This window comes from Cinclus cinclus, chromosome 10 (assembly GCF_963662255.1).
Source record: "Cinclus cinclus chromosome 10, bCinCin1.1, whole genome shotgun sequence".
NCBI classification, from domain to species: Eukaryota; Metazoa; Chordata; class Aves; order Passeriformes; family Cinclidae; genus Cinclus; species Cinclus cinclus.
The window spans coordinates 8,229,120-8,252,430 of NC_085055.1; the positions used below are offsets into that span (position 1 = coordinate 8,229,120).

Below are 23,311 nucleotides of genomic sequence, written 5' to 3' on the forward strand. Positions count from 1 at the left end.
GCTGCAATTCTACTGTCCTTGCTTCTCCTGGGGACACATATTACAGATAATGGGACACCCTGAACTTGTGACATTCATCACAGCTCAGAGCATTGTTCTTTCATGAAGACTCACTGTATTCTTCCTGTTCCTATAATAACCAAATATTTGGAGCAGGAGCATCTGACCTCTCCTTTTCTGGCACAGTTGACAGAGTGAGGACAACAAACACTTCATTGCTCCTTTGGTTTAATCCACTCTAGGACAAATAGCTAATCACATGGCCTTTCTTCCTGGAGTTAATTAATTTTCTGTTAACATATTTTGTCTTTAATTTCTGCTCTGGAAAATCTCATTTTAAGAGCCTTAAAAGAAAGGTACACATCTGGATTCTTCTGAAACATTTTTGTGATTGCACTTCATATCTTACTGGAATAATTTTCTCCTATCTCCAAGGTTGTTCTGCTGAAAGATTATCACCCTTAAACCCTAAACAAAACAAATTAGCCAAGCCTAGAGAAAATATGATGCAGGATTAATAGCACTACATCTGTTTAGTATTTCTTGCATTGAGTTGTCCATCTCTCAAAGGCTGGCTGTTACCTGGGATCTCCTGGTTTGGTTGATCCTGCTAAAATTTTATAGTGATATCCCATGCCAACATATATTAAACTTGCCCAGCAACTGGGTCATTACAAAATTTTGCTAACAGCTCCATTTAAGACCCTGGAAATGCTCCAATACTTTTTGTCTAAACTTGAGTTAGTCTTTGAAATTAATTCTGCATTGTGATATTACGTCTCACTTGAGCAAACCTTTATCTGAATTCATACCCAGGAAGCTAAACACAAAACCCTAAGAATTTATGTACTAAAAAACACAAATGCAAGACAAAACATGGTCCTGATATGTCAAGGCAGCTGTGGTTACCTGCTTGCATTGGAGGAATCCATTGGTGCATGATACACACTCTCAGTGATTCTTTGGTGCAGTTGACTTGCTTCTGTTAAAGAAAAAATCAGAAGAAGTTGCTCTGAAATGTGTAATTTGCTTCTGAGTTAATGTAGAAGAAGGGATAGAGAAAGAGGAGAGGAGAGATTTTGATTGCCACTGCAATCAAAATGGAATGCTTGTACTTGAAGAGAAAGGCATATTAAGATCTTAATGAAACCTTTTAGCTTACCAAACAACTCTTCCCACATTTTTTTTCACTGCAAAAGAGATTTCTTCCCCTACTACCTTCTCTTTCCTCAGTACCTCTTCCTAGCTAACTGCACTATGCAGATCTAGAGAATGGACATAATGGCCTTTTTCCCAGAATACAAGCTCTGTGGCTCACAGATTTTTCTGGATTTAGCAACACATGTCCATCCGTCCTTTTGCATACTCAGCTACATAACAGATTATATCCCCATCTCTTTGCAGAATGCTTTTGTTGAGCATCCTGGAGAAAGAGTAATCAGAAAATGCTATCCATGTGCCACTTGTTCACTCTTTTTGCAGAGCTGCCAGGTAGCAATAGACTTTGTCCAGTAAATGCTTAATGAAGAAAAATTATAAGGCCATTGCTCAGAGTCTGAATTTCAGGGCCAGGAGAGTCAGACACTGAGAAGTAAGGAAGCAATGGAAGGAGCTGCTTTCAAAGTCTCACATTGCTGAGATCCATGGGCTATTTCACTCTGAAAAAAAGAAGAACCTCCTATCAGTGAAAGGTAAGTGACAAGGGGACAGGGCAGCACTGAAAGATTAAACTCCATCCTTTGTTGGTGGGGTAGAAATGCCCATGTTGGATGGGCAGTCAGAAGTAGCTCCATTCCTGGGTTTGGCAAGTGATTCATGGCCTTATACAAATCCCTTAAGCTGTATCAGTAATTCTTTTGCCTGCAAGAAACAGCTATGTTCTTTGGGATTGATGGATCAAGGTGCTGCCCAAAGCCTTGTTAGCATTCCATGCTCACTGCAGTATCTGACAGCGCTGGGTACACACGGAGTGTTTGGACATGAGTGACCCATATTTTAAACTATTTATCACTTCCTGTGGCCACCTTCTCTTCCCTTCACTCATTCACCTGAGCTGGATCCTTCCAACATTCCAACCCCCTGTGCAACTCCTAACAACAGTCATTAAAAACAGCCAGACAAACAAATATACCCCTCTTCCTTCTCCCATTGCAATGCTCAGTTATAAAAATATCCAGACTTGGATTAAGGTCTCTTTTTTTGTGAGACATTAGAAACAGAAACTTTAAAACCACAGGACAAAGCATGTGCTTCCTGACACCAGTTATTGTAGTAAGGGGTTTGATTCATGTGATCATTTGGGAAAAGGCAAGGAGAAGAGTTGCAATAGCATATGCAATACAGTTTATACCCTCTGACTGCTGTTCTGCTGGACTCACAATAAAGGAAAGCTTGACTTTATTCATAGAGCAGGATGAAAGTCACCCTTGGATGGTCTTGAGACCAGACTGAATAAAGTCTTGAGTAACCTTGTTTGACCAATAACTGACTCTGCTCTGAGCACTACCTTGGACTGTGATGTCCTGAGGTCCCTTGAAACCTGAAATATTCTAGAATTGTATGATCTTAGAGCAAAACAATGAAGAACATCAAAATAGAAATGCTTCAATCAGTCTTGATTACTTTATATTTTCTCTGGAAAATGCAAAATAACTCTAGCTAATAGGTCTTGTATACTATAAAGATTACACAAATGCTCATCTGGGTAACATACAAGATTAATTTCCTCTGCCTAGAAACACAAATAGAGGACTAGAACTCTATCCCATTAAATATGTACATTTTCTCCATTAGCAACTCTTCTGTAGCAGCCTAAGTAACACCAGCTTTTGTACTTCAGAAGCAAATATTACAAACCATATCAGAAAGCCTCTAGATCCAGTCCCTGCAGTGAAACTGCACTAACAAGAATCTTGAGGTCTTCCCTCAGCAGTTCCTAATGAACTAATCACAGTAAAATTCAGAATAAAAAGGGGAAAGGATGAAGACAAGATCAGTAACAAAAGACCAGAGCAATAAACATTGTAAATAAGTATTGTTATGTGTTGGATTCAATTCCTGAGGTTAATGTTCATAATTGTTTCCTTCTACCTAAGGAGGTTGTAAGAACTCTTTGTCTCTGTGAAACAGACAATTAACATAGAAGTGACTTCTAAAGTTAAAGCACAGATACAGGTTTCCACCTTGGACAAAGTCTGCTTAGGAATTTGAGGGATGTGGGTGGAGAAGCTTTGCTGACCTTGCTTTAAAGAGAGATGAGTGCATGAGAGAAGTACAAAATGACAGACCAAGGTGAGAAGCAGTGCCAAGATCCAGGAAAAGTCTGTGGGTTTTTTTGTCCTAAGAGAATAAATAGAATAGCATCTATGACAGCTATCATCACTATATTCTTTTTACTATCTGAAATAGCCTGACTGAATTTTGTCTGTCTGGGATTCAGTATCTTATATAAAAAGGGCATCATTATCTTAGGTACTTAGGAGGCTTCAATCATTCACAGTGCTGAACACATCACAATCCACCTTCACAAGGACATCTCTGTGAGAGAGGGAAATGTCATTAACCATGTTCTACAGGGAGGTCACTAAGATGGAAAGATGGGACAACTGAAATTTAGAACATAAGGTGGATGACTAGATTTAAATCAAAAACCCTCAAAGCCCAAACAAAACAAAGCAAACACTAGGACAGAGGAACAGTTGCTGTGTCCAGTCATGGATGTGGAAGGAGACCTTTTGATCCAGGTGTTGTGAGCAGACAGAGTGCAGACCTCATTTCCTCACATGCTGAGGTAAGAGGATGCTTCTGGAGTTTTGGCTTGAGAGGGACAACAGAGGACAGCCATGTTCCTTGGACTGTGAATGGAATAGTTATCCATGTCATTTAAAAAAGTCCAAGAAATTTTCTTTGATCAGGACATGGCTTTAAATCCCAGCAATGCTGTAACTGCCCAGCTGGTCCTGCTGGCTTCACTGGTGGTACTGGCTGGCATTGTAACATGTCCCAGCCCCATGTTGTCACAGACAGCTCCAGAGGGAAGGACACATTCCCAGCTGCTGCTCTGTGATCCCTACCTCTGCATGCTTCCAGCTGTCCTGTCAGGACTTTGCGGATCTCTGAAATCCAGGTGTTTTTCAGCTCAACAGAAGATGCCTGAGAACAAAAAAGGACAATGCAAAGCAGATTCAATTACAACACACTGCCAGTCACTGAGCTGCCCTGACCCTCACTGGCTCTCAGCTTTGTCAAGGATTGGAACACTGTGGCCAGCTTTGAGCAAAGCAGATCAAGATGGAAAAGTTACCACAAATCTTAAGTCCTGTCCTTGCTTTTCTGTCCAGCATTTCAAGGAATTTTCCATTCCTTTATTTCTTCTTTTAGCCAAAATCATGAGCATTTTCACAATAAATTAGCCATTTCAGTGCCTACACAACAATGAAGCTTTCAATGGCTATTGTTTCTGGAGTGTACAGGACAGCGAACATGCTTAAAAAACAATTCAATTGAAAGGAAGTATAGCCCTTGGAAACAAAAATTATTGTCATTACCTGAATGATATAGACTTCTTCTCTGCCATTATACCAGATCTCAAACTTCTTATTATCCCCTTTTACATTTTCTGTAATGCCCACAGTGCTCATCTGTTTCAAAATAGAAAAGAAGAAGCTGGAATCTGGAAAATACCAGTAGTCTTTAATCTTGATCCTCTGAGAAGCTATTTTAAAAGGCTGCATTCATTTCTTGCATCTTTGAGAGTCATTAAAACTAAAATTCAGAGCATGTTAATTCTCAATATCTAAGTTGTCATTCATCTTTTTGATTGTTAAAGGGAAAAAGAATGCTCAAAACTGACTCAAGCTAATGTCTGATCATGAATTTATCCTCTTTTCTTTTATTGCTTGATCTGTGGATCAGTTTTCAACCCTGTCCTGGTTCTTGTTCACCTTGACAAATTTTCAGTTTTAGGAAGACTGTTTTCTTACTTGCCATCACTGATCTTTTGAGGTGGGAGAGAAAGTGGGATGGAAGAGAGCTTTGTGAGATTTAATGACCAGTCTGAAAATCCAGATGACACAAAAAACCTGAAGAAAATAATTCCGGATTTCTAAAATGAAAAAAATCTTAATCACAATCTTGAAGTTCACTTGCTACTAACCAGCTTCTCATCTTATTCCTTTATTTGCTCATACCTCTTGTTCACATTCACATCAGCATTAATTTAAAGATTTTCACAGTGTTATGCCATTATTCCTTCTATCTCTATAGGAAGAAAATTGAAATGCTTATATGAATTGGTTCAAGCCTTGAACCAGGTTCTTTTACAATTCCTGTCAGGGTACCCTGAAATAAGCTTGGAACATTACACTCGATGATCTGTGTCAGCTGGCTAAAGGCACAAGTGTCACACCAATGTGCTTAGAGGGAAAATGTGACCTACTTTTGATTGCCACTTTAAAATGTCCAGACTCATATGGGCACTTCTACTGCACTGATTCATCTGTAGCTGTTACTGTTACAGAATATACCTGCTCAATAGTGTCAATAGTAAAACTTGCAGTAGAACTACACTGGGAGGATGCCCATAGGCAGAACAATGACAGATGCAAGTCCATTCAGTCTGGCTTCGCTTTATGGGATGCTGGGCAAGAACACACAAGGTGCCCCTTTGTATCAAGTTGTAAAGAGCAGGGTTCACATCTGCTGTTGCAGGACATATGGCTCAGTCTGCCTCCAGCCCAACACAAAGTGGGAGCTGTCATTCACTCAGGGGTACAAGACAGCTCCAGCTATGTGCAACTTCTTCAAATACCCTCATGGAAACATCCTCATCTTGTGGACTTATTTTCCTTCCCCACCATTACTGCATTTATTACCTTTAATGAATTTTTAAAGCTGTATGAAGCTGTCTTCTCATGGCCATCAGTGTTCTCCTCCCGTTTCTTGCAGAAAAGCAGCATCTTTGTATAGAGGAAGAGGTGTCTTTGCATTGGTTTGAATCTAGCCAAGTCCTTCACCTTGTTGTGCCCCTTCTTGTGGTCAGTCCATACATTGAAGGAACCCTGCATCAACAGCTTGCCAAGCTCACTGACATCCCCCTAGCAAGCAAGGAAAACAGAGCATACATCACAGTCAAACCAGGGTAGTCCCAGGCACAATTCATTCCTCTGGTGGTGTTTGAGATTCCAGGCAGAGGCATGCCTTGTCTGGAGAGTGCACACGTCCCCTTGCTAAGCCTGTATGGTTTCTTCCTATAACCATAAAGTCACTGGTTTCCATGTCCATAATTCCCAGTTTGTATCTCCACTCATAGCTAGCATTTAAGATCCATCTCAGGATCTCTTTGGATGTGACACACAAGCTGTCCCCTCTGGTGATCGCAGAGGAAGCTTCTTCTGAAAAAAACTGGGTTCAAAGCTCCCGATTCCAAGGCAGTAGGAAGGCCCAGTACAGTCCAGTACCCAAACAAAGGCTTTGACTCTGGAAGATCAGGTTTCAGTTTCTACTCTTGTACAAGCTTCATCCATCCCTGGGCAAAACCTTGAAAGAGCTTAGATGCCAGAAGTCACAGATCAGTGCCTAGAGCTATGAAGGTATGTAATTCCCTCCTGCTTCAAAATAGTCTTTACAAGCTTTGTCAATAGTTTCTTGGCTCACCATCTGCAAATTATGCAATGCTGCACAGCCCTGGGCAAAGAGGGAGTGAATGCACCAAGGAGCCATAAAAGTACCTGAAGGAGAGTGAAACTAGGCAGGAACCAGACCTTTCTAAATTAAAACTCTTCTCTGAAGACCACTGATGGGTAAATAGTTCAACTGATATAAATATTTAGCTCTGATGTCACCAGAACAACTCCATGTTAAGAGTGGAGGAACATGTGGATATAAGACATGGCAATGGGATTCAACAAATAATGATAATAATAATCTTAACAGCAAGTTCTCCTAGGAGCGCTCTGTATAATAAGTTGAGAAAATAAGCCCAGTGCGTTATTAAAATACTTGCTTTCAACATATGCATGTTCTGTTGATTATAAGGTGAAGACATTGGCTCCAAGTGGGAATGTCTCATTGTTTACACTAAGAATTGCAACCTGTTCTCCCTCTCACTCCCCCTCCTCTACCCTACATTGAGATGAAAAAGCAGAGCTTTACTAGGTACTTTTACAACCTATATCAGGCTATTATTAGACTCTCCAAACCATTCAGAAAACCTCAGCAATTCAGATAAGTCTGTCAGCTCTAATATATAGAGTTGGATCTTTGTGTATACAGGACTGTGGGTGTTTGTATTTATATATGCATGTAGCTATAAACTGCAAGCCTGTCAAAAGCACATTGATATGCAAAGTTAAATTTAAAAAAACATCTAATTTTCTACATGTTTCTGACAATGGTGAGAGGCTCCTGTCACTCCAGGCACTGTTCAATATAGCACTGAGATCCAGAAGCTCAGTTCAACTCTTGTGACAGGTCTGTCTCTCCAACCTTGAATCTGGGATTGGGATAATAGTGAGTGACATGGGAGGCTGCCACTGCAGAGAGAGAGAGGCAGTCCGCAGCAATCCCACAGGAGACTGGATATTAGCCCACTGCACTCTCTTCAGTGTAGGCAGCAAATAGGAGGACACTGTTTCTGGTAATTTCTGCTAGTGGACAGAAGTATTTTATCCTAAAGGCAGTTTACTTAGAGTGGAGGATCTGATCACTATCTCAAATACAATTATTTCCCATTAGAGCAATGCACAGTATCCCATGTTTATGGAAGATGAGCCATACATAAGACAATTTGTAATAATCTCTCATCATAATTAATGGACAAACTACCCAGGCCAGACTGTGTACAAATATTGGGATGATAGTAGTAAACATCTAAAACTTCTGCTCTCCAAGCTTTTTTCTGCTTATTTTTTTGTGTGTGGTTTTGCCTAAAAATAAAAAAACATACACCAAACCAACCCCAGAATTACATGTTAGCAATTTCTTACACAAGAGTTCAGCTCCTCAAATCTGCTTGTGCCCAAGTCCAAGAAAGAGAATATCCTATGCAATTGGGAGCATTCATCAGCTGCCACAAAACCTGCTCTCCTACTGTCATAACATCCCTCTCTGAAAGGTTTTCCAGGCAAGTATCCTTTCTATCATGGCTGTGTGGAAAAGACTCCACAAGATGGGGTGTGGTTTCATCATCTATGGGAGGTGCTTATTTGGCACCACAGCTGAACACCTGGGACAGGTGGAACAGGGAGAAGAAATTACTGGGTGCATCCTCTTTCACACTTTTATCCCATTTAATTATCATGTAACAAACCATCTCAGGGATGCTGTCAGCATTGGGCTAAACAGTGGCCGTGTCCCACTGTGCCATGTTTTGCAGTTCAGCTAAGAAAGCAAAGGCAAAAATCTAGTCCTTGGAGTTACTATCTGGCATTTCATGAAAGGCTGGAAAATTCAAAAGTAAAAGTTGAAAAGGAATGTTCTGTTGAATTCCTGAGTACAAAACAACTTACACTTTAAAGCAAGCAATAGACAAAAGAATGATCTCAACATTTATATGGACAGGAATCTGGATAAATCCCCCCTGATCAGGATATGTTACCTTTCTGGGAGAAGCTCTTCTTTCCTTCCCTTTACAGAACTGTTTTGAAACTAATTTTTTGCTGAATTGCTGAAAACACATACATTTAAACTGAGAAACACAGGAGGAAAGCTATCTTTCTCTTTGGGAATTAATAAGAAACAGTGGAAACTGGGCAGGTAAAAGGTGTGCTGTATCCATGAGCTTCCCATGCCCATGTTGACTGGTTCAAGTCTGCAATAATAATATACGGGCTCTAAAGAGTTTTTCTAAAATGAGTCTCTGAGGCACTCAGCCATGACCAGAATGGATTAAGTATATGCTGCTTTGTTTAAGTTTGTCAGGTTTAGGAGATCTAAGATAGTATTTATGTTCTGTGGTGTTTCTCTGATCCACAATCACCACACTTATTCAGTGTTTGCCAGTACAGTGAGGTGGCCACTGCTTCACCTTCAAATCAGTACAGCTATTGCAGGCTGAACTCACACTCTCATCCCAAATTCAACCCACAGTTCACAGGAGCACCTCCAGCTGTGCGCAGCTATGGATCTCTGACAAGCAGTAAATGAGAAAGCAGTTGAATTTATTTATAAAATCATGTTGGCAGCAGGCATGGGTACCTCAGCTACCAGATGCAGATGCACTTGCACAGAAAACTACAGAAATCAAAACTCCTGAGGCCACTCGCATCCTGAAAAACAGAATAACTCTTCCCATCCAGACATTGTCTGTATAGACCAGCACCTTCTCAGGAATTCAGATTCCATACAAAATAATCTTTCTGGATTAAAGCCTGTTACTATGATGTAAAAAATCTTTGCACAGTACCCAGTATATTGTTTCTTTCTTGACATTTTCACCCTGCAGCTATTTCAAAATGAGCAACCACATGATTCTCAGGCCTCATTTTGCCAGGTTCCTTTCTCTTTTATGTGTCAATCACTTCCACTTCTCACTTAAGGACTTACTTTATGTAGTCAGCACTAGTTCTTGAAAGTCATATGACTTCAATGGAGCTTCTTCAGAGATATATATTTGTGCCTTTTGATTTGTACTGTGGTTGTTATTTCACATTTCAGATAACAAGTTTGCCAATCACTGGCACAGATTCCATTACCCACTTTAAATGAAAGCCGAATTTTTCTCACTAAGTGCAAAAGATTTGAAAACACTTGAGTTGCACAGGAGTCACAAAGTTCCAGCAAATTTCTTAAGTTAGTTCTGCCACGCTTATACCTCTCACCCACAAATGAGTTATGGGTGCAATTACTGAAAAGTCCTGCATCCCCACTGTGTCCACACATTCACACCCCAGCTCCACATGTAGGTGTGCTGAGATGTACTTTTGGTCACCACAACATGCCACTGAGTGGCACCCTGCAGGAAAGTGGCACAGGCTCCATAAAGCACTGTACTAGCCATGAGCACAGCATGATCAGTGATGACAAGAACCTGGGATGGTTCAGACCAGAGTAGGAGCAGCAGCAACAATTACCTCATATCCTGTGATTGCTATCTGGTGCATGGAATCATTTACTGATTTGATGATATCAAGCATCGTGGCCAGGGCTTCTTCCAATTCAGCAGTACCTTCTGAATTCTTGCTGCACTTCAGCATTTCCTGTTTAAAAAATATATAGGGAAGATTTGGGAACTCCTGATAACAGAAGACACTGTAAGACAATCCTCCTCAGAATCTGTGCTACATAAACAAAGTAGCAGAACTAGAGGAAAACAAAAGAGGAATGAAAGCCCCCCAAAAACCCAAATATGACATTCAACAGGGTGGTCATTGAGGATGTACATTTTGATTTTTTGAACATTTTCAAGTTTAAAGGGTTCATTTAAGATGAGACAGGACCATTCTGACATATTTACAATGAACTCCTTGCATGTAATAGAACTACATCCAGGGAGTTTTTTTCTTCACGTTTGCTAGAAAATAAACTCAGTATAATTATTTCAGGTGTTAGACACTTGCCCATTTTCTTCAGCAATTAGTTCCATGAGGTACTTACTGCCACTGTTAAAAATATGAATTATTAAGTCTGAATTTGACAATTTTGAGTTTGGAAATATTTTAATCCAAAAGCTGAAGCACTTGTGTTCCTGTAAAATAGGGATGCAAAAAAGTAATTCCTGCAAACCCCAAGCAGCAACAGTCTCTCCTCAAGTGCTTGGGTAACAGGGATTAGAAGGCAAAAGCAGGATGCTTTCCTACAGTACCTGCTGCACATTTGCTAGGATGAGGTTGGGCCTCTGTACAGTGAGCATGCTGCTCTTACCAGCATGAGCATATTAGATGAACTGATTGAAACCAGAGGGTTGCAATAACTGTGATCCAAAATTCAAATACAGTCTGCCCACTACTCAAGGCACATAGCTTCTTAAGCACTTGTTTGCTACAAATTTTTCACTGGCTTCCATTTTTCTACACTTTTAAATGCTCCTGCAGTCAGGGAAGGAGTGCACCATCTTCACAGATCTCATAAACCCTGACAAAGTAAATGCCAGTGCCAAAGTGTTATTGCTAAGTACAAAACTGGTCTGACCAGCTACAAACCCCAATGGCTGAGACCTGTTCTGCTTGAGAATTTTACTCCTTGATCTAATCTTGGGTTTATTTACAGTCATATTTCAAATTAAAAGTAAAATCTGGTTTACTCTTGTTTTCCTGGAAACCTTGACATATTTTTCCTTCTTACAGAATAGTTTCAAGAAATAGAGTTCAAATTTATTTCTGGACTATGTTGATGTAAATCTACTGGAATCAGTGAAATTGCATCCTTGCCAATATCCATGTTCAATATTTGGATACTATAGTTTTACATTAAGTCAATAATTCACAGAAATACTGCACAAGAATGGCCAACCAGATCCTCCCATGGCTTTTATTGGCACATTTTGAGCAGCGCCATAGTAGCTATTAGCAAATTAAATGGCAACCTAAAATCTTCATTGCAAATTTCAATGCTAAATTTCATGACAGGACATAACACTACTTCAAGCCCCCAGGCTTGAGAACAGCATGTAATGCACCTTCATGACCTTCCCGTGGGAGAAGTCAGTAAATATTTTTAAGAACTGAGTAGATAGAGACAGGAATTTAAGCCACCACCTTAAAAAGAAGGGAAAAAAATCATTATTTTGAGTGTATATATTTTCTATTGCCCAGTTCAGACCTGAATTTTAAGCATGGACTACTCATGGTTCCAGCCAATCAAGGGGGAAATTCACCCTGTGGAAAAATTACAAACTATTTGTACCTGGCTGTGTCTTTTAAAAAGAAGCAGCAAAAGGGAGTGGCTCCCTCTGAAAGGTTTGAGTCACAACCTTGGGAAAATATCAATTCAGAGAGCTGAAAGAGTTTTGTTAAACAGGGACAGATGTTAGAAAGGATTTAAGGCATTAGTTCCTGTTTTCAAATTGTAAGACCATACACTGATACAATAAAGCCAAGCTCAAATTCTGTTTTAAGATAAATAAAACAAAAAAATACTATCTTAAAAAGTAAGTAAAATACCTTACGTTATATAGAGAGAGCTGTACATATAAGAGCATACTACTATTACTTAATATAAGTACTGCTAAGTAATAGCAGTTCCCAATCTAAAATACAAGTCCCTGTACAAGACTGTTTTCTACCATTTTACAACTAAAAATTGCTGAGTATTTGCTGAAGAACTGAGTGAGGATTTATTTCCAGGTAGTCCTGACTGAGATGCAATTCCAGAAATAAAACAAGCCACACACTGGAATTCTTTGCACTGTCATGGAGAACGTACCTTTAGCAGCAGCTGGTACTTGGTGATTCTCTGAACTGGCTTTAATAAATAGGCATCAAGTGAGAGCTTATGATCCAATTTACGCTGACATTCCTGTAGGAGACAACATGGAAGAAAAATAAAATTGTTTCTTGAAACACAGGCAAGTCACCAAGATCATTATCATTTGACAATCTCAAGATTATATGTCTGTGAAATAATTGAGAAAGAAATTTGTTCCATCTGCATAGGAATTTCCAGGTTACTTATACCACAGTGAAAATATATCTAAACAAGAGCTAATGTTTAGGTTCAACTTGGTGTCGAAATCTGACATTCCCTGCTGATGAGATTGCAATCAGCTGGGATTTGCAAGGAAGGCAGAACTTGTTTGGTGTGGGTATAGCCAGCAGAGTCAGGCTCCTGTCCAGGAAATCTATCCACTGCTCTACCTACCCAGCCTCCTGTAGGGAGCACCTTGGCACACACTGGGCACCTGCCATTAGCATAAGAAGCATGCAGAAAAGCCTCTGTATTACTCTAGGTTTTCTAAAGAATAGGGATTCACAAGAAAAACAAGCTTTGAGGGTCTTGCGCTGCTAGTCTGCAATGAAATCCCACCTGAAAAAAGATGCTGTCTCCACACTGTCTCCAGAGAGCTTCAGACCTTGGTTTGTTCTGACAGTACTTTTCATATATTTGGAGGTCCTCCTTCTGCAAGAAGAGTTTAGGTAAGGGAAGGAAAAAGACTCCAGAGAATGTCTTTCTTGAACCACACTTTTTCTTACCTTCCATCCTAAGACATGAAGTAAGTATTACATTGGAGGAACTCTGTATGTAAAAACATTCTGAAACCACCAAACCCGCTTTTTGCTTTTGATTAAGTTAAATACACCTGAAAGTGAGGGGGTTTTTTTCTCACTTTTCACACAAAGCAAGGAGACTGCAGACTGGAAGACACATAATCTAACTGCAAAACCGGTGTGTTTTTCAGGGAGGTAAACTGAGGATTTGGAAAAAAAAAACAAAAAAGAAACATTAGAGATTTAAACTTCATTAACAATTTTATTAACAATACTGGTACAGACTGTAATTGTTAATGATGATTAAGGTTTACCAGTTCAACACACTTCAAAAATAGTGTTGTCTCTTAATAGTACAAGGACAAATTAAAAAGGAGGAAGTTTATTTTTTTTATGTCCCTGGCCAGGCAGAGCAAAGTACTTGAACCCTGTCCTCTCCAAATTAGAAGTGGATGGATTCACTTTATTTAGCTTTGACTACATTCCAAATGCTCTCATTGAGGTCCATGGCAAAAATCTCACTGACTTCAGCAAAACCAGAGACGATCTCTCCAGAAACCCAGAGGGGTGTCCTGAGTTCCCTGGGCTCTGTGGGTGGATGCAGAGATGGGTGTCCCTGTGCCAGGTCCAGGGCTTGCTGACTGTGCACCCAGCTGGTCACGGGGCAGTGCCAGGAGGCTCCTGAGCAGGACTGGCTGTGCCCAACCATCCTGGAGCTTCCCACTTTCATCTGCACCTACCCTTCTGGATGTGACCTCAGCAAATCAAAGAAAATACCGAAAATAAACCTCAGCAATTCCTGGATGTTCCCTCTGTGCTTCCAGCTCTCCAGGCAGTTCCATACACTCCTGCTGCAGGGAAATCACTTCCTTCTGTACAGTTACCAGAAGAAATCAGTGTTGCTGCTGTCTTCCTCTACAGACCCCTCCTGATATCACCCTGATGAATCAGCTGTGAAATCAGAGCTGTGCCACGTAACTCCATATGGTGTCAAGGATTATGCAATTAAAAAACCCCTCTTCTGTTGCAAATCAATAGTGTATTAATGGTGCTGTTTCAAAATAGGTGCAGAGTTTTCTTGACAAAAATAGAATTGTTTTTACATGTTGCACTGGAGGGAAGTTAGCAGGGGGTAAACTCCACAGAACTAAAAATAGCAACAAAGCATAATCAAATATTACAATCTCATCCTGGCCAGAAACCTAACTGGACTGGGTAAGAGCAGAGAGAGCAACAGACAAGAGAACTATTAGGAATAAGAGAAAATAACCAATTTAAACTTAAAGGTACAATAACCCACAATTTACCAGTAATTTGCCAAGTGGAACCACCCTATGCCAGCGCAATCTACTGCTGCCTAAATCAGTGACACCTGCTCAGGCAGATACTTATATATTTAATTACAGTTTTATGTTTTGCAATAGTGTTAGGATTAGAATTAGGCTCAGACTTTAAAATGCCAAGAAATAAGTGACTGTCTAATTATTCAAATCCTAGTCTTAAATATTCCACACATCTCTATTTTCACATGCAAAGGTTCTGACTTCTTGCTGGTACTTTTACGCCATGCTCCTCCTCTCCTGTAAAGCTTTTCCTTTCCACACTGATTTGGACCCTGAGAGCTCTGTAAGCTCCAATGCACATGGTATATATACATAGTCCAATTATCTTTATTACTGCTGATTTATGAATATTTTTTGTATTAGTCTAGAATTTAGACCTTTGAATCCAACTCACAGGCTTCTGCTCAGCTACTACTGCCCTTGCACAGGTAGATTCCTTTTCTAAATGCTTCTTCCTCCCTGAATGATCAACTGCTGGCTCCTATTAAACTATTTCTTTTTATAAGTTTAGCAATATGAATAAGTGAACAGTGGTAATCTACTATGAATCACTCCTGCCAGACACATCACTTTGCACATTTTGGTAAGAAGTCTGACACAGCTTTGGTTCCATCCTGGGCATTCTTGCCTTCATTTGGTAAGCTTTCCTTCTTCACAGCCCTTTGTAGAGCAGATCAGCCCAGAGTGTCCCTCCTGTTGCTGATAAAGCACCAGAAAACCTATTCTGCAAGGTATTCAGTGCACATCCCTCCTGTCTTTGAAAGCTGTGCAGTCTTGGACCACACAGAGCTGTAAGTGAGGCCAAGCATCTTGATGATGGCAAAATAGCTGCCATGTGGGTAGAGTTGGCTCACTTGTAATTTAGCTCATATGAAGATCATGCTGTAAACAAGGTTAGGCAAAGTGGGAGGGAGAACAAGAAAGGCATTTCTGGCTCATCTTTTACCAGATTCTGCTATCATGTTCTAGGAGACAAAGCAGAGAGAAGCCAGAAAGAGACTCCACAACCTGTTTCTCCTATCCCCTGAGATGAAGTGTTCACAATCATGGTGACAGCTAATCAGGAGGCATTGGTGGAGGTGGGAAGTGGGAGAGTGTGTGAGGACATGAGAGAGGAACAACTGGTAGGGGATGGAGTGACTCTGGCACCAGACTGTCTCACTGCAGCTCTCAGGATACTTTCAAGCAGGTCTGGAATCAGAGCCTAAAAGACTCAGTGTGATCAGATGGGACAAATTTTTTCAAAGTATGAATCTATAAAAACTGTCTGTTTCTAATCATAGGCCCAGCCTGTTGTTGTGGCACAGCCATATAAAGGAGAACCTGCAATAGCTCTCCTTCTTAAAGGTGAGTTTCCTCCCAGGACTCAGCATCACTTGGAACAGCAGCTGCTTCTGTTTCCCCCGTCATAGCAAGAACAGCCGTAACTCACGGGGCAGCCAGAAGCCACTGCTCAGCAGGAAGGCATAAAAAGCTGCCAAATCATGGGGAACACAAACACACAACCAGACTTTTGTTTGTGCCTCCTAAAGGCAGTCCAACAGAAACAACACATTTCTGGACTTTATGTGGCTTCTTCTAAAAACAGAACATGAGGGCAAGTTCTTGAATCAAAGGTGCTACTGTGTGAGCAGAGACATCTCAAGAGAGAAGTTTGCGCTTTCTTAGTGCGAAATTTGAAATAGGGAGAAAGCAAATGTATGATTTAACCTCTTGATTGATAGATTTAGTGTGGTTTGACCAGGCCACAGGAACTGATGAGCTAAGGCGATGGAGGAACTCATTTTCCTTCACTTCATACTTGAACCCCAGCTTTAGTGCTGTTTTCGTATTGGTAGAATAGTGAGGAGAATTGTGCTTAACATCTGTTTTTACAGAGAGACATAAGCTACAATATTTAAATATGGAATTTGAACCTTCTGCAGAATCATAGGAAAAACTCTATACCAAGAATTTTTATTTAACTGCATTCTTTAGGGATATATGCAATATATGGGCTATTTTACTTTCTTGGGTTTCAAAGGTCTGCATTCTTCAAAGACTGCTTATCCTCTTTTGCATAATGATTTCACCACAGTATTTTCCTGCCCAGCATCTGAATCCGGGGATAACAACATATGCCTCAGCAGTGTCATTTACTCAAACTATAAATGCTTCGTTGTTAAACAGATAATAATCCAATGGACATATAATCACATTTACACTTGTATGATTCTGTCCAGCCTGACCTGTTTGTAAACTGGAAGCATACCCTTTGCAAGTATCACATGCTCACAATTTCCATTAAATCTTGTGGCAGTGCTCAGCACCTCTGACTGGTTCATCCAAATCTGTCTGTATTTAATGTGTGCTCTGTAAAAGCAGCAAATGCTATCTGTAGTACAGAGTAGAAGCAGGAGGTACTTTTGACTGCAGTGGACAGATTTTCACATTTCTCATGCCACCTCCATTTCCTGTGCAAAACACAGAGCCTTATTCACACAGTTTTGTCAAACTCTGCAAGCAGAAGCAAACCACCAACACCGATATTTTTTCATTAGTAGGGCCCCTAAAGGAGTGCTATATAAACAAGCACCTTTGGTTGTGTTGCAGGAAAGAACTAATGGTCAAGCTGAGTGGGGGTGGAGGAGGAACATCACTGGGAGCTCTCAGAGAGAGCTGCAGCACTTGGGCACTGAGAGTCACCTCACAGCAGAGGGGAGAATCCCACAGGCTGAGTGAAAAGGTAAAGGGAATCGACCTCACAGAGAATTATGGAGCTGGTGGGGACCATGCAAGGACAGCAGCAGACTCTGCTGGGACTGTTCTAGGGGACCAAGTGTCCTGAATGGTGCAGAGAAGAGAGAGATAAGATAAAGCAGGAACAGGATGTGTTGTCTGCACTCAGAGCAACCTGCTGTGACACCAATATTGTTCTCTGCTTATTTACTGCAGGGTGGTGTCTGGGTTACATCAGACTCCTGCTATAGATGTGCTTGATATGAAGACTATGTCAAACACTTGGATCACTGTTATTTATTGGGTTTTTTCTTTTAAATGGGACTTTAAATACTTGTAAAACACTGGTAACCGATCTCTTCCTGTCAGTAAACCAGGTAACGGGTCACATATCAGAATACATGCTTGGTAACTGTGGCTTAATTTGGGAATATCTGCTTAGAGGAGTTTCCCTCATTCACAAAAGCAAACAGAGTGAAAAGATGGAAGTAAATCTGTAAGTACTGTAGGATAAGATCATAATTATTCATTCAAACCTGGAAAAGGATATACTTACTCTTTTCAGAAAGCATCGGGCAAGAAGCTCAGGGTTTTCAATGCAATTTTCTATCTCCTTAAGGAAAATCCTGAGAGGGAGAAAAAAAAGAGCAAAGAGTAATGTAAAATCCCACTCTCATTGTGTGTTAGCTTCTGTGTAAATCCAACTTAAGGCCTTCATTTTTGTAATATGAGGATTCAATGGGGAAGGCAACAGTTCTTACACACCAAGGAATAAATATTTCATAAAAATGGACTGTGGCTTTCACCTGATTCCCTAAATCACAAATATTGTCATATTTTCTCTGCTCACAAGCATCTGCTACATCTGATTCCTCTGGCTATTGAAATTTGTTTCAAATCTATAGTCCAAATACCTGCTTTCCATTTGGGCATAAGGATTTTTCAGAGCAGCTAGAAAAGACAGGAACACTCTGTCAGATGCAGTTGCTCAATCAGCAAGCAGTGAAAATACAGGACATAGTCCAAAGGCTTCTGCAGTGACAGTCAATGCACTAAACCTTTAGGGGAAGGATTTAGCTTGCAAAGGGAGAGGAATATCTTTCCCCAAATGGAACACAAAATCTTTGAAATAACATATAAACTGGAAAATAATCTTTTTTTTATTTTATTTTATTTTATTTTTTGTATTAACTACTCTGGCATAATGCTGAGACTTGCAAAAGTTTGATACACCTTACAGGCAATTATTCAAAATAATTCCTAAATTCCGATTTTGGTTACAACCAGTTTTGTTTAAGCAAGGCTAGGAAAAGCAGAAGATTTATAGAAGTTGCCCTATGCTTTGTGTTCTGAGAGCTGATTGTCAAAGGGTTAATCTTGTTCATAACTTGTATTCTGTAGTTATGGGCTCTGATTTTCCTTGTCCACAGCATGGACATGGCTTCTGGAAATGTTTGTGATCTTATATGAGGGATAAAAGGAAAAGTGGTATCGAATATACAACATCTTCTGATCTGATAACAGAAATACAGGACAAATAAGCTGAACACTAAGAAAACTTAATAATGGAGCTGTTTTGCCAGACAAAAAATATTAGGATTTAGTCCTGTGACATCTACCAGTGTACCAATAGAGGTGGTAAAATACCACAGAGGACATTCAAAATGGATCTTGCCAGAGGAAATCACCAGTAAATGCACAAAGGGCACAGTCTCCACCAAAAAAAAGATTAAATAGATGTTCTCAGGAGTGTTCTCTACACGTGGGTTTTATAGGACACACACAGAGACCAAGTGAGGATGACTTTTCCTGCCAGTGTAAGTGTGAGTGTGACAAAGCACCCAACAGAAAAGGACTGGACATGATGATGGTACCTGAGGATGCAGGACAACTACTATTTCCCATGTACCTGTTGTGGAAATAGTAGATTTCTGGGAGGTTCCCAAAAAGAATTTCCTTCTTGTTCTGAAGTGCAGATGGAATCAGATGTACTAAATTGGGATTATCCATTTCTGAAGCATACCCCTGCAGAGAAGAGTGGAAAATAAAATCAGCCTGTTTTTACCAGGGAAGAAGTACTGTGTTCAAGGCACTGGAAAGCCCCAGAGTCCATGTGCTTTTGTTCTCCACGGAGAAAACAAAGCTTCTCCCATGCCTGCTGCTTTGTTGCTCCCATGAATTTCTGATGCTTCTGATTTTCCCCCAGAGATTTTACCCTGTAACTGTGCAAACACATTTTGACTACAAATGAACAGCTCATGAAGTTAATAAAAAGTAGATGAAATTATGTGTCTAGGATTCAAAGGCCATGTGGGTCATGTAGGGATGGAGACTGCTAAGATTGACAGACAGATATCTTCCTGCTACCCTGCTTCATTGCACAAGAGTTAGTTTGGATTTATTTGTTGGACTGTGACATCTGGATTGACTATATTTTTCTTTTGTTTCTTGTAAAAACTGGATTGTGTTTCTTCAATAATAACTTTGAGAGAAGAACATTTTGACTCAATGTTTAAACTCAAGAGTAATATATAAATTACCAGAGCTGCCAGCTCCCATGGAACAAATGCAATAAAGAATCAACCACACGTCCTTGAAGTCCCACCCATGACTGATCCCCACTCAGCTTCTGTCTGCCCACAGATTAGGGACCTCAGACTCCACACACAAGTTTGCTTGTACCCCATCAGTTTCAAAAGCTCAAGAATTGTATTTGCAGCATAAGCTGCTTTTTTCTGTGTTCAAGCACAACGTGAGACAATAAAGACGAGCAGGAGGGGCACCTTCCTTTTCCTCAATCATTTTCCAAATGTACATTCACAGAATTTAGTGTCTGGCCACACGGACATCAAAGGTGCAGATACTGAGAACTATTTGTAATATTTTGAAAATACATACTTAACTCTTTCTCTGTCCATAACTTTCAGAACCATGCAAATTGTCATTCTGTGGGCTCAGGCCAAAGAAGGTGTTTTTTCCTTTAAACCCTGAGGAAGGATGTTCAAAACATCTTTCCTATTCTCCATCTCCAAGGCTGAGCTATCTTGCCAACACAGCCTGTGTGTTATAAACAGGAAGTGGGAGTGTTCAGCAGTGATAACTTAGAGGTTAAGAACCAAAAAGTAATTTCAGAAGAGTTTCTTACCTCTATTATACTTTGAAGTTCTTCTACATAAACCCGCTCTGTTTCTATCAGCTCATTGATTATGTGGCTGAAAGACAAGAAGGTAGAGAGTCATAGTGTTAACCAAGCACATGTGAAAGAAAAAAAATGGTATTCCTTACATATTCCTGTTTATGCCTTCTGCTACACACAAAAGCCCTCTGAAGGTCATTTCTCAGTTCTTCAATATTATGCCTTGTTGATAAGATTAGAAGACCTAAACACATCTTGGACTGTAATTTTTTTCAGCTCATTTTGAACTTCATCTTGGATTCTTCTGTTATTTTTATACCTGCAAAGTGAAAAAAAACCATCCCAAGATGGAAAATAAAAGGCTTCCCTTCTAAGAATAACTAATACTCAATAAAATGAAACTACACTTCAAAGCTATGCTAATGTTTCTGTTTAATTTATTTTATAAAATAAACTAAATTAGTGACTAGACTCCCATCCTTTAATACAATGCAAAAAAAGGCAATAGGATTATGTCAGAAGTCTGAAAACATAAAAGTAGATTAGAATAAAATATTGTTACTATGTTTTGGACTTTTCATTTCTATTATTAGTTTAATGCTCTTAGGTAACTTGAAGACATATATCTTGAAGATGCCTGACTTATTTCACAGAAACATGAACGTAACCAATTCATTTTTGGACAAATAACTAATTAGACTTTAAAATAAAATTACTTTAGATCTCTCATGTCTTTATACATCAAATGTCCCATATTATCAAGAAAGTGTTACCTTTAGTACTGCTATGAACAAAGTTTTCAAGGTAGCTCATCCAGAGGTTTGAGCAGTAGGAAAGGACAAGTCCCTGGTGTTCTTTTCCTGGCCTGTGCTTCTTGAGAGTCTTTCAGCACAGCTACCTCAAACCAAAACACATCCCCAGAAGAACACTAGGTAATAATGTCTAGAGGAACTGGAGTGTGGCCAGCCATGAGCAGCACACAACCTGAGGCCAGCAAAGTGTAGGCAGCTCTTGGCATCAATACCAGCACGTGCATCCATCCAGCATGTCCCTGCACACCCTGCCTGTGCCTGGTCACCTGGCTTTGTGTGCCACATCACCAGCCAGACCCTGGCAGCCCTTGAGATCATGAGTCACATCTGCACTGCTGCATCCACTGCAAGAGGATTTCCTCATTCTCCACAATTTTTTAGGATGTCCTTTTTGAGGTTAAAAAAAATCACATTTCTGATAAAGCCTCGTTTGAATGGCTTGGCCAAGCATTTGAAAATAAAATAGCCATATTTCAGCTTGCAGCTTGAAATACAAAAGCACTGACTAAAACATTACTAGGCTACTACAATAGATTCACTGGTTTCCTTTGGATTTCCTCAGTCCTTTTTCAAGGAAATGTGGAAATGTAGCTGGGGGCCACTTATTCAGGTTTCAAAGGCTATTACTCTTTTATGGACCACTGCTTGAGGAATATTATAAACATTGAGAAAACTAGACCCTACCTTCAACTGATGTTTCAAATTTTGTTATAAAATAGCTGGGATTTCATAGCTGTCTTGATATAATGCCTTAAATTGCAGCGTCTAGCACAAGGTAGAGCAGTGGATGAGGGCTGTACCAGTGCTCCCCTGGCCACACTCAGGTCCCATTGGCCACTCTTGCACTGGCTGTGGGCTTCTGGTGACTCTCTCTGCTCTCCCTCAGGTGTCCCCAGTTTGGGATCCCTCCCTCCCCACCCCAAAATGTTCCACTTCTGATTGTGCCAGGACCAGAGCTGCTCTATGACTGTCATGGGCAATGAGGGGGACTCAGCACACACTTGCTGCCAGTATCACATTTAACAAAAATATGAGGCAGCAATTGATAGGATTATTGTCACAGGAAGCTCTTCCCACCCCCTTTTCCCCCTTGACATGCATGACTAAGTTAGAAGTAATTTCTAGTGTAACTGGGATGTGTGAGGTAAAGGGGCAGGAGAGAACTTCCACACTATATTGTTCGTTCATTTCTGAGAAATTTTACAAGAATTTGAGGTTTGCGTGGCAGCAGTCCAAACACCAAAACTGTGAGCCAAGAAGTTTATGGGCAGTTCTCACAAAGATAACTCCTCACCATTCCCAAGTAAACAGTCCATCTCAGCAGGGATGGTAAAGGATTAGGCATCTGACCTAAAGGTCAGAATCTGAGAAATCCCTAAGGTCCTATCTATAGGCGTCCTTGTTGCTAGTAAAACTTCATTCCACTCCAGTATACTTGCTTCTTCCCCAATGAAACAGACATTCACCAAACCAGCAGAGTTAGCCAAAGTTAGAATATTCTGGTCCCAGTAATACCTGACACAGTAGCTTTCCTGACAGGCAAGTAGTGATGTGCAACACTGCTCAGGAGGTCAAGGCCAGCTTTCCCTCTGTGGAGGGAGTTGAACATGTCCTAGCAGAGGGAGCTTGGCCAGCACTGACCTGGCAAAGCCCTGCACACAGCAGGGCCCCTGCTGCCACCAGCGCTGGGCTGAGTTAGGGTGTGTTTGCGGCAGGGACCACACACAGACTCACTGATAGGATGTTGTCAGATGTTCCTCCAGCAAAGGAAACTTCTCAGTATTACACGCAATTAATGTGCATGAACTAGCTCATACTTACTTGAATGATTGATCTGGGTTTCTAAGGAAACATTGTAGACCTGGCTACAGCAAGACCACATTTCCCACAAGGGGGATTTTACAGAGGTGTCATTTGAGCAAGTTTTTCTCACTTCAGCAGCCCTGATATCCTCTGCAGCCCTACTGAGATCTCACACATTGAGCCGCTTTCCACCACTCACAGCTTCGAGAAGCCCTGAAGTACCAGCACAATAGAGATGATAAGAAAGGAGAAAGTAATAAGAAAACTATTTTTGCTTTGTCAGTAGTGCTGTCTGCCATAGTCATGCCATGCTGCAATGAAGAGAAAAAATTATTTCACAGAGGAAGCTCATCAGCA

General features: G+C 40.5%; 1 protein-coding gene across 1 annotated transcript in view; it reads right to left on the bottom strand.

The window, feature by feature from the left end:
* MCF2L2 (MCF.2 cell line derived transforming sequence-like 2) overlaps positions 1 to 23,311 on the bottom strand; it is a 129,936-nt gene that overhangs the window by 18,556 nt on the left and 88,069 nt on the right. Inside the window, exons 16-25 of the mRNA XM_062498913.1 lie at positions 20,349 to 20,415; positions 19,113 to 19,228; positions 17,760 to 17,829; positions 12,961 to 13,053; positions 12,361 to 12,453; positions 10,071 to 10,196; positions 5,874 to 6,095; positions 4,548 to 4,640; positions 4,074 to 4,152; positions 910 to 982 (exon numbers count right to left, since the gene is read on the bottom strand). Coding sequence (XP_062354897.1) covers positions 910 to 982; positions 4,074 to 4,152; positions 4,548 to 4,640; positions 5,874 to 6,095; positions 10,071 to 10,196; positions 12,361 to 12,453; positions 12,961 to 13,053; positions 17,760 to 17,829; positions 19,113 to 19,228; positions 20,349 to 20,415 — 1,032 coding nt within the window. The remainder of the gene's footprint in view (positions 1 to 909; positions 983 to 4,073; positions 4,153 to 4,547; positions 4,641 to 5,873; positions 6,096 to 10,070; positions 10,197 to 12,360; positions 12,454 to 12,960; positions 13,054 to 17,759; positions 17,830 to 19,112; positions 19,229 to 20,348; positions 20,416 to 23,311) is intronic.